Genomic DNA, 12,175 nt, shown 5'->3' on the forward strand with positions numbered 1-12,175 from the left:
GGCGGCGTGCAACCAGGGAGAGACAGGGAAAAGATTTTCAGTGTCTCCTGACACTTTATCAAACCCAGATTATGTTTTTCATGAATACATATCAGAGAGTGTTTTTTTGAAGATCAAGCACACGGCGGATGAAGTTTTACTCACCCCATCCTCCGACTGACTTCGAGTGTGTGCGTGTGTGTTTGTGTGCGTGTGTGCGTACCAGCAGGTGAAGTACATGAAGCTGAAGGAGGACTGGATGGTGATCCTGGAGCTGCTGCGGCACCACAAGGAGAGGACGGCTCAGCTGGTCGCCAGGAAAGCCAGTAAGACCTCACACTTTGGAAACACCCGGAGTCGGTCCTTGACAACTGCTGTCATGGCAACTGGATTGACAGCATAAAAGCAATTCACCCTCTCATTCACACGTCATTTAGACACACGACACGCACGGGTTCGGTTTTTGGGTCTCAGATGATAAAATGAAGGTACCAGTTCCTCGGCTAGGACTTGGTGTCATCGATGTAGAGAACAAAGTTTCTAGCCTACCGCCCTCTGCTGCATCTTCTTCCAGACGAAGGTCTGACAGGAAGCTCGCCGCCCGAGTCCGCCGCGCTCGCCCAGTTCAACAAGTCGTGGGCGGAGCTCGCCGACTGGCTTGCCATGCTGGACAACATGGTGCAGAACAAGCGCGTGGTGGTGGCCGACCTGGACGACATCAACGAAAACATCGGGCAGCTCAAGGTCAGCGTCTTGGCTGATCCGACCGGAGGTTTCGGCGCGGGATCCGTTCATCGTAATCCGATTTCAAACGCTTCAATCGTTTCCAGGGGTCACTGCAGGAGCTTGATCAACGGCGCCCTCTCCTGGAGAGACAAGTCACTGCAGCCCAGAACCTGAAGAATAAGACAAGCAACCAAGATACTCGCAACGCCATCACCGAACGCAGTAGGTCGCACACAAACACTCCACTTCATTGTGTACCGTGGTGGTTGGATTCCCACAGGGGGGCCCTTTCTGTGTGCGGTCTCCATGTTCTCCCCGTGTCTGAGTGGGGTTCCTCCAGGTTCCTCCCGTAGTCCAGACACACGCTGGAGGTTCACTGGAGACCCTGCATGGGCCAGATGTGTGGAATGGCTGCATGCCTCTATATGATGTGTGAATGACAGAGTGAATGGTTGCGATACTCTCCATGATGTGTGAATGAGTGAATGAATGAGTTGTTTTATGTCTCTATATGAGTTGTGGATGACAGTGTCTCCATGTGACATGTAAGTGAGAGAGTGATTGGTTGCATTGGTCTCTAGGATGCGTGAATGAGAGGATAAATGGTTGTGTGTCTCTATATTGGCTCCATCCCACCTGCAATGTCTGCGGGATAAGTAGACTAGATAATGAATGTATAAATGTATATGTCCAATTCTCAATTCTTCTAGTTTGTACAGCATGTCAATGGAAAGGACCTTATAAATCCATTATTATTATTATTATTGTTATTTTTATTAGTATTATTATTGTTTAATAAACACACACATGCTTTGGTGTACATGGTTCACAGCATGAAGGACCCTGCTTTGATTCCATCCGTGGATCTTTCTTTGTGTTTAGGACTTGACGGGTTCTCCCAGTGTCTGCGGGTTCTCGGGTTTTCTCCCAAAAATATGCAGCAGGTTAATTGGAAAAATTGAGAAAAATTGCCCAGAGAGAGTAAATGGGTGTCTTTCTATTTATGTGGGATTGCCTGGCGTCTGGATATTAGCGATAGACCATGGATGGATGGACACATGCAAACACACACACAAGCATATTTTTGTGCGGTACATGTGAGGGTTAAATGTAAAGTTGAGTGAATGCATTAACTCATAACTGACCGGTTAACGCCAATCTGAGAGAAGGGCTCGTCGGCTGCTAATCTCATTAGCATGATGAAAAAGAGGAAGTGAACTGTGTATTTTTCACAAGTGACAGCCCCCCCATTCCTGCTGGACAGCGCCATTAAAAGGAACTGTCATCGTCTTCACGTCTGCATAATAAACGCATTGCAGGATTTAAATAAAGAGATAAAGACAAGATTGATGTGGTGTTTGCGGGTAGAAGAACGACAAGAGGAAAACCTGCATTTTTCAATTTAGCGCAGTGTTTACTGATGCCGGTGTGCAGGCTGGGAGACTGGGCTGCGTGGTTTGTGAGGTGCAGAGAGTCCCATGAATAATTCCCGCTTCTGTGTCTTCTGCTCCCGGAGAGGAGACATTTTTCAAGGTCAAGGAGTCCCTGTTTGCTTTTGGAAATATCATATGGAGTCTTCTTCTTCTTCTGCTTTGGCCTGCTCCCCTCAGGGGCCTCCACAGTGAACTATCTGCCATCTGACCCTCCCTTCTCACACCAGCTAACTTCATGTCCTCTTTCCCTCCATCCATAAGCCTTCTCTCCGGTCTTCCTCTCAACCATGCTGCCCGGCAGCTCCGACCTCAGCATCCTTCTACCATGATCTTCACCATCCCTCCTCTGTCTATGTCCAAACCATCTCAGTCTGACTTTATCTCCAGATCATCGAACATATGCTTTCCCTCTGACGGGCTCCTCCCTGACCCTTTCCCCCCGTCCTCACTTTCAAAAAGAACCTCCGCATGTCCACCTCTGCTGCCTGTAGCTCTTTCTCCGTCTTCTCCACCTTTCCCTTCATACTCTTTCATCACCCCTGACATTTTTCTCCATCAATCGGGTCACACACATGAAGAAAGTGGAGGAGTTCGAGTGCTCTTGAACTTCTCCGCTTTCTTCAGTTTCTTCATCCCCCTTTTCCCCCCCCGTAGCCTCACCGTTCTACTCGTGTTCCTCTCATCCACGCACATGTTTTCTGACCTTCATTCCTCTCCTCTTCAGGACCTTTCAAGATGTTCCTCCACTCACTCCCTGCTCTCACTAAAAATCACAGTTTCATCTGCAAACATCAACGACAGAGCCCTAGTCAACAAAAAAATTGAACATTTTGTATAAAGGAAATAAAAAGAGAAAAATGTGGCTTGTGTAAAAAGGATTAGAGGAGCTGAGGGTGATTAGCACCATCCGTCATCCACTTCAGTGTTTTTTTTTTTTTCAGTCACAGTCATCTGAAGCAGTAGGAAGTTAGAAAAGATGAATTCAAGCAGAATATGTCTGGAGGGGCTGTTTGAGAGGAAAAAGATCTTTCAGATCTCTTGGATTTTTCATCATCCTGACGCCTTTGGTTTCTGCCATTCTCCCTCATTAGCCGCTGATACAATACAGATGTTTTTGTTTGTCTGTTTGACAATTTTAACTCACGTACCACATGGGTTCTTCAGTCTGAGAGTCATAATAAATCCACCCACTAACTTATTAACTTATTCATTTACGTCTTATTTCTCTCAAGTTGTCAAAATGCTATGAGGGCAACATCACTGGCTCACATTCCAGTAGATTCCTTCAGATCCACAATCAAACAACATGAAAATGCTCCTTCCTTCTTGTTCGAGAGGAATTGTCCTTAAACATCACCACCCCGCTGGGTCACTGACGAAGATGTCTCCTCATCTCCATGATACCCTCGTAATTAAAATGGGTCTCATTAAATGGTAGATGGACTCCACTTCTACGGCACTTTCACACCTTGAGGTTTCAAAGCACTTGACATTCACCCGTTCACACACCGAAGGCGGCAGAGCAGCCATGCAAGGCGGAGATAATAAATAACTTCATGCTAAGTCATGTAATTATATTGCATTGTTGATATGAGTATTACTTTACAATTTCTAATTACCATATCAACATTTTCATCTAAGTCGTTACCATCATTGTCACTCAATTCTTGGAAATTGGCGGTTTGTCCAGAGACAGAATGCAGAAATCCGCAGTCACACTTCTCCATTATTTCACTCTATAAAAACTCAGAGCAGCTCTCAAGCTAACTCACTTTGACTGTTTAACGCCATAAAAGGTTCACAAATCAGTGGTTTTCATTGGGTCTGATTATGGTCCGCGCCTTGTTCTTGGATTTTTTAAAGTCGGTTGTCTGCACTTTTTTATGTAAATCTCCCCAACACAGTTGCAAACATCAGCACTTCCAGAAGGCCGACCAAAGGAGCAGATGAAGATTTTTAACCTTTTTATTTCTTTTGTCGTTGTAGTTGACAGGCTTCAGACTCACTGGGAGGACTCTCAGACCAGACTCTCGGACCGGACCAAGCAGCTCCACAACATGCTGCAGGACTCCGTTGACTGGCTGGACTCAAAGAACAGGGTGGATCACCTGGTCAAGGAGGCCAGCGATAGGCTGGAGTCCTGGGAGCTGATCACATATTCGGTGGAGTCGCTAAAAAAGCAAAATGCTGAGCTGAAGGTGGGTTGTAAATCCTCTCACCGACCGTAAAAAACAGTAGTTTCTCAGATGTTACCCTCCCCCTCTTCCCTCTGCAGCTCTTTGCAAACGATCTGCAGCAGTGGCAGGGTCAGGTGGACCAAACCAACGCACAGGCCGACAAACTGCTGACGCTCTATGCCAGTGATGACACGCACAAGGTCACTCAGGTCAACAACAACATGGAGGCCACTTGGACACACATCAGCAAACGGTACAGACACAAACATACCAAATGACTATTGCTATCAATTTTTACCCAAGACCATTTGGTGAAAATATACTGATTGGTTGCCAGTGACAAGAAGAGCTAAGAAGAGCTGCTACACTCTATTTAATTTCCAATTGTGATTTTTTTCTTAATATTTTTAGGATTTTCCCCTTACAGAAATAATTTTGGTTTATCATTCTGTATGCAGATGATACTGTACTTTATATGTAAAACAATTTTCTCTATATCAGCTCCCTCAACCGATATGTGTGTTGAAAAGAAATTTAATCATCCCTCATAGCACCCATAAGAGACTCTGCAGTGGTTAGTCCATGCACCTCACAGCATGACGGTTTCTGGTTCAATTCCAACCGTTACCTTTCTGGTTTATCGGAGACTGAATTGTCCAGATGTGTGAATGGTTGTGTCTCTGTTTGTGGCCCTGTGATGACCAGGGTGATCACCACTTCTTGCCCAATGACAGCTGGGCGAGGGGCCTGCGGTTTAGAATATGAATGAATGACTAAAGATGTTTCTAAACACAACAGCAAAGATAGGCTTTCATTTTTCATTTTTCTAGCTTCTATTTCTCTGCATTAATTTTTCATGTTTCATCAATCCATCAAGATTCATGAAAGAATCCTTCCATATTTTTTCCACCACTAAAGTTAAATAAGATTCTTGCACTCCAGACCGTTAAGGGTTGGTGTCAGAAATGGGCAGACGCATTTGTCAGTGTGAGAAGCTGATGGAGTGGAGCTGAAACAATTCCAAATTCCGCTGTCGGTGATGCTTCACCGGAGCAGCACTGTAATCTGACGGAAATAAAGATTTCTCCCCAGCTTGGACGGAGCCAGATGTATTTCCGTAGCTCGTTGCCACGCAGGTAACGAAAATAGCAAATAAATCGAAATGTAATCTGCCGTCACGCTTTGTATTTGTAATTACCCTTACCCTTTCAAATATATGTATCCCATGGTTATGCCTGCCTCTTTGTCCATCGGTGGCAGGTTGTTTTATCTACAGAGTTTTAACGAGAGTTGTTAAAAATGCATGTTAAAATGAAAGACAGTCATCAAGGCTTGAGGCGGTTCGTCCCGGTGACGCGTTTTCTGTGGACCTCCAGGGTTTCAGACAGGGAGACGGCTCTGGAGGCAGCTCTGAAGCTGTTGCAGCAGTTCTACCTGGACCTGGAGAAGTTCCTCAACTGGCTGACTGAGGCGGAGACCACCTGCAACGTGTTGATAGATGCCACCAACAAGGAGAGGCTGCAGGAACAGCCGGAGGCAGCCAAGAACCTGCTGACCCAGTGGAAGGTGAGACCTGCATACACTTTTCTGAAGCCCACAGTGCCGGGCAAATGTAAACGTTTACGTATTTCTGCTGCGCGTTGTAGGAATTCTTTGCAGGTCCTAGAAACTTTTCAGGAATTAAGTTGTTTCTTGATGGATTTGGACAGCAGAGGTACCAAGGACCATGGTCCTCCAGTTCCTAGAATTATTCCAGCTCCTACTCCAGGGGTGTCAAAAATACGGCCCGCGGGGGGTTCGACCAGGCCAGCAGGATAATTTGAAAGTGAAAAAATGCATAAAAGACAGGGATTTTTTTTATTTTTTATTAAGTGTAATTCGAGAATTTTCCGCTAGGAGGCGCACTATTTTGGTCAGAGTAGACGACAATCCGCATCACTGAGACGGACCAATCAGCAGACGTTATCAGTGTACCACCTGTTGCTTGTTATGACGTTGTTTCTACCCTGTTCTCTGCCTCCCCGCTACGCCCTCATTAGCCAAAATGTCGTTATCAAAATAGAGAAAAGTAGTTAAAGAGTAGAATTTTCAAAGAAAAATTGACCATGTCCTATTTATTTACGGAGACACACAGGAAACCTTTGTGCTTAGCGTGTTTGCAACAAGTTTCGGTATTTAAGGAATATAATATACGGCGCCGCTACGAGACTCATCAGAGCGAAAAATATGACAGCTTGCAAAGACAACTGAGAAGAGATAAGATCGACGAATTGCAGGCTGGTCTGAGGAAACAGCGGTCCACTTTCACCCATAGCCGAGAAATCAGAGAAGCAGCGGTAAAAGCCAGCTAGCTAAATGCTAGCGAATATGTGCAATTTAAAGTTAAGTCGCCAGCTTCACTACAAACTAGTATGATGGAATTCTACTGTTCATGCAACTCCATACATTTTCAGTATGTATTGTATGAGTATGCATGTTTCATGGATGAAGTTTACACATTTACAGGACAGGTGAATACTCCAATCCTTACACATTTAAGAGCACCCTTTTTAGTTTGGAGGGTGTAGGCAGGGATTCAATTTAGATTTTATATGTACATGTGTAAATGGTTTGAAAATCCCTTTCTTTATAAGTCTCATTTAATCTTAAAGTGCATTACTATATTTTTCAATACCAATTACTTGTTAAAGTTTTGTGCCTTTGTACGATCAGTGGGATCTCATGATCACATGATTGCAGTTCATACATGTGAAGGATAGAAGTAAATTGCACTTTTGTCTAAGGAAATATGAGGTGTTTCATGAAATGTTTTGTAAAGGGATTGGTCATTAAATTCCAAGATTTTCTAATGTCCTTGTACTTCTTTACACCAAAAAAGAAGAAAGACATGATATTTTGGTTATTTATTGTTAAATATGCTATTATTTTAATGGTCCGGCCCACTTGACATCTACCTAGGCCGTACGTGGCCCGCGATGAGAAATGAGTTTGACACCCCTGTCCTTCTCCAAGGCAGGGTCTTTTCACTCTTCTGTAGGAACTCACATAATGTTGGTACTTGGTGATTGGTGGAACTCGTGAGCCACGCCCGGTGTGTGTCTAGCGGTGTGCCATCGTAGTCAGATGTTTCCCTGCTCCTCGAGACAATGAACAGGAACAGTGAGAATTGGAGTGAAAAGGAGCCGCCTGTGGGAATGCAGAACTAAAAGTTTCCCATGGAGGAGGCTCCCTCCTGGAACCGAATTCTAGCCGGATAGCTCTCGGAACTGACTTCTTAGAGCTGTTCGTACTGGAACCGGCTGTCATTGGCATCTGTTGGAGATGGATTAAAATATCGGTCACACCAAATCTTGAAAACTACTTCCACATTTATTCTCACAGAGGGTTTCCACAGTTCGGAGGTGTCAGAGCTGGTCCGAGGGTCGAAGGCGGCGGCAGTGCAGCGGCGGTAAAATATTCATGGACTGCCGCCACAGGCACTCTGGCCACTGACATCGCGCTGCAAGGCCCTCAGCAGGCGTCGGCAGCGGGCGGATGACTCAAGCGGTGCCACAGATGCCGCGCTTGGCTGTGGTCGATAAGTTTGTGGAGGCTCTCATTTGGCAAGCTAATGGTCTTTGCTCTCCGCTATTGTTTTTGGATTTAGATTGTGTTGTTAACATCTGGGAGCTGAATGATCTTTCTGGTGATACACGGTATGGAGTGGTGTCTACTTTGTGACATGCGTACAGCAGAGTTCGGGCTTCCGAGCGCAGGGGCACTTCAGTGTTCGTATCTTTAGACCAACAGCCGGGCTGTGACGAAGTCAGTTCCCAAACAATCAGAACCAAAGCAACCCCTCGGCAGGAGTTGTCTCGCCCCCTCGCCGCGGGAAGGGCGGGAACAGCCTGGCGTTCCAGGAATTATACCACATGAAGCATTAAGACTTGGGTGGAGGAGCGACGACAGAAGGTCGGGTCATTTATTTCGAGGAGCTTCACACAGGAAGGAATAGTTCTGGTGATTGTAATGCTGACATTGATCAAACTCCAACAATAACAACGTCCAAGAATTTTCTGATTATTCAGTCGTTCTTTCTCTATACCGCTGATCCTGCATGAGGGGTTGCGGGTAGAATGGAGCTTATCCCAGTTGTGATTGGACAAGAGGTGGGGCTCATTCACTCTCTCATTTACATGTAATGTAGAAATACAACCATTCAAGCCTGCATTTAGACTCCATATCGACACATAGATCTGGTCATTCATTCATATGTCTCCACACTGCAGTGTCTCCAATGTACGAACCTGCACAAACTCGGAAACCCCGAGGAACCCCACGCAGAAAGGCCCCCTGTGGGAATTCAACCAGGGACCTTCTCGCTTTTAGGTGGAAGTGCTAACCTCCGATTCGCCAATTAATCAAAGAGCATGTGTTTGCGGCGCAGGGGCGATTGAGGCGAGATTAAGCCGAGGCCCCGGCCTCTTGAGCGGATGAAATCACCCGGGATTTACTGTCGAATAGATTCTGCTGCCTTTCCAGCTCCTCCGCCACCCTCTCTGCACAGATTAACACCATTCTTCCAGTTTGGGGTTTTCTTTTCTCAGGGTGTACTCTGATTTCACACCGGAGAGTTTCGTGCAACAGAGCTGTAAACCCCTCGGCTGACGGCGGCATGACAATTTGCACTCAAAGAGGTGTATACTTACTCACCCGGAATCTAGAACGTGCACAATCCGCTGCTCTGTTTGACGGGAAGAATCGCAGATATTTGTTGTATCCGGTTGGGGAACGCCATGCGCCGGGAATTGTCCGTTTTATGACCTGATGTTCGAGGCGCATCAGAGATTATCGATCCTAACTGTATGTCTATATATGTGATTGGACGGTGATCGGTCCGGAGCGAATGCAGCCTCTCGCCCAATGACACACACACACACACAACCATTCACCCCTTCATTCACACAGCATACAGACGCTGGATGAAACAGCCATGCAACCGTTCATTCTCTCATTCACACAAGCGGACAATTCGGGGTCTCCAATGAACCTCCTGCATACTTTTGGACTCTGGGAGGAACGCAGAGAACCCGGAGGAACCCAGTGCAGACGCAGGGAGAACATGGAGACACACAGAAAGGTGGGAATCCAACCAGGGACCTTTGCATTTCAAGCACAAGTGTGGAAAAACCTGCAGGCTGCTTGTCAGGCGCAATTCCTTCATCCGTATCAAGATAGAAAAGCAAGACGAAACTAAAGATTGAAAAAGGTTGTGCCTCTACACATTTCCAGATACGTTCCATCTCCAGACACACTTCCTTGACTTCCCGCCCAGGCTGGCATGACAGGAATGCTGACACGGCAGCATGAGGAGATCTCATTGGCCGGTGCCTCCCTGGCAGACAAATGCAAAATCCCCCCACTGCATTGTGGGTGTTGAAGGGAAGGCTCTGTTCTGCGCGAGAACATATTTTGACCCTAGGCCCTCACCCTGCACCCACACACACTCTCTGGTGGAGAGTGTGTGTGTCTCATACACACACACACACACACGCGCACACATACACACGTCGAAGGATACACTCGGGCACATCAATAGGCATGAAACATTTCGGGAATAATTCTCAAACACACACAGACATACACACACACATACACACACACACTGCTGCAGATTGATGCTTGCACACACTTCCTTTCCTCACACACACACACACACACACACACACACACACACGCATGCACAGGGCTCTCTGGGTACAACAGCAGCACTGTATGCAGCGCTGAGATAGTCTTCTGTGCCCAATTATAATGGCGGATGGCAACGCGGCGTGGCATCCAGAGCGGGCGTACACACACACACACACACACACACACACACACACACACACACACACTCACACACACTCACACTCCGGGGCTACAATACTGCAGGCAGATAACGTTTAATTGGAAAATGAGCGCACTCATGGTTTTATGCACCCTTTCAAGTTCTCCCTGCCTCTTTCCTTCTCTTCCCTTTTTTCTCCTCCTCGCTCCCATCCATCCATCCATCTTCCCCTGACTCTCTCTGGCTTTTTCTTTCTTTCTATCTCCCCGTCCCTCTCCCTCCTCTCCCTCCTCTCCCTCCTCATCTCCAAATCTCCCAGCTCCGTCACACACGCCCGTCGTAATGCAGATGGCATTCTCGCCGTCACGTCGCCTGCTAATCTTGAGGGACCAGGGGAAGCGTGGCGGTGTGACTCGTCCTCTCCCTCCTGGTGTCTAATTTTGGGAGATTTTTTTTTTTTTTTTCCAGGAAGTTTTTTAGGATGCTACGCAGAAAAGTGTACCACGTTCAGGTCTGGAAAAGAAACTATTCAATTTTCCATGTTCTCCTCTTCAGGTTTGGGGGCGTATCGTGCTTTTTTTTTTTTATGGTTAATATGGAGGCCGTTTCCACACTGATGGGACATGCCATTGAAAGAGCAAGTCTGAAATTTTCATTTCAGTGTCATCCAAAGGCCGATTTAGTTTGAAGGAAGGATCAGAGAACTTATTTTGGACTCTGCAGTCCGTCTCCTCGTGAGCCCTCGCTGCCTCCCGTTTGCTCCTTTCCCATCCCTGTCTTGTTCTTCACCCCCACAGGTGCCATTAAAAATGCATGTCGTCTAACTCGTCTTTGACCGTCCATCGAAAACTCCCAGATTCACGGTGTTTTCCTTTTTCTTCTCTGGTTCTTCATGACTCTTCGCACTCGACCTTTCCATCAACGGAGGGCCGGGACTGAAATCTTGTGTCGTTTTCAGATGCTCAAAGATAATCCGCCCATCATAACAGCCGATGGATGGCACATTCTTACTTGTTTTAAGTGCTTGGAAAAATTAACCGTACTAAAGAATTCTGGGTTTTTGTAATGTATGCATTCATTCGTTGTTTATAGCGTGTATCCCACAGAGGGGCTGGAGCCTATCCCAGCTTTGATTGGCCGAGAGGTGGCGTTCACCCAGGACCGGTTGGAGGGCCACATAGCGACATACAGCCATTCACTCTCTCATTTAGACATCATATTAGGAAATACAACCATTCACTCACTCATTCAAACATCATATAGAGACAACCATTCACTCACTCATTCACATTTCATATGAATATATACAACCATCAATTCTCCCACTCACAAATGGAGACATGCGATCATTCCATTGCACGGCTCCCGCCTCATGGTTGATGTGCATCATTCGCTTGCACGTTCCCACCATTAGCGAGCGTCTGTTGCTTTTAAATATCACTCCCTCTGCAGGTCACTCAGTTTCCATCATCCAGTTAATGTTGAAACCAATATAGAACATTAAAGATGTTAAAAATGGCGCCATGAAGCTTAATGCATTGCGGTTGCGCACTTCCACTCCTAAACAGGAGCACGACTTGCTAACACCTGCAACTTCTTATCTCACGATATATTGATGTGTAATGTTCAACACAAGGTTTTTTTTTTTTTTTTTTTCAGAAATTCACCTAAAGCTTTGCAAACACTGTCTGAGTCAGAGGTCGCACATTAAGCCTGTGAATCATTGCATTCCTCACGCGGGGGTTAACTCTGCTAGTGGAGCTAAAACCTGACACTGTCTGTGAGGAACCGCACAGTGGGACATCTCACTACCGCGAAAACTTCCATCCACAATGCACCAAGCTCCATGTTATTGTTCACCCGCTGCCTGCTCATGAGTAAATCACGTCTCAGATCTCCATCCCATTACATAGCACTCTATCCAGGCAGTGGAGAGCAGAGGAATTCCTGAATGATGGCTAGTATTACAAAGAAAATGAAGTGTGTGTTTACGCTAACACAATTTATTTGCCTTGTCTGATTTTTTTTTTTTTATTTTTTTTTTTCACTGT

At 46.1% G+C, this 12,175-nt stretch overlaps 1 protein-coding gene across 13 annotated transcripts in view; it reads left to right on the forward strand.

Annotated features, from left to right (window-relative positions):
* Positions 1–12,175, forward strand: part of dmd (dystrophin) — a 356,433-nt gene that overhangs the window by 270,539 nt on the left and 73,719 nt on the right. For 12 of the 13 annotated variants that reach the window (XM_086147909.1, XM_086147907.1, XM_086147902.1 and 9 more), the window contains 6 exons: positions 206–305; positions 554–723; positions 810–927; positions 4,125–4,336; positions 4,414–4,568; positions 5,692–5,881. In XM_086147909.1, coding sequence (XP_086004035.1) covers positions 206–305; positions 554–723; positions 810–927; positions 4,125–4,336; positions 4,414–4,568; positions 5,692–5,881 — 945 coding nt within the window. The remainder of the gene's footprint in view (positions 1–205; positions 306–553; positions 724–809; positions 928–4,124; positions 4,337–4,413; positions 4,569–5,691; positions 5,882–12,175) is intronic. The other variant, XM_086147903.1, reaches the window with a different exon arrangement.

This window comes from Fistularia commersonii, chromosome 6, assembly GCF_037954325.1.
Source record: "Fistularia commersonii isolate RoL2024-O1a breed Wild chromosome 6, RoL_Fcom_v1.0, whole genome shotgun sequence".
Lineage (NCBI taxonomy): Eukaryota > Metazoa > Chordata > Actinopteri > Syngnathiformes > Fistulariidae > Fistularia > Fistularia commersonii.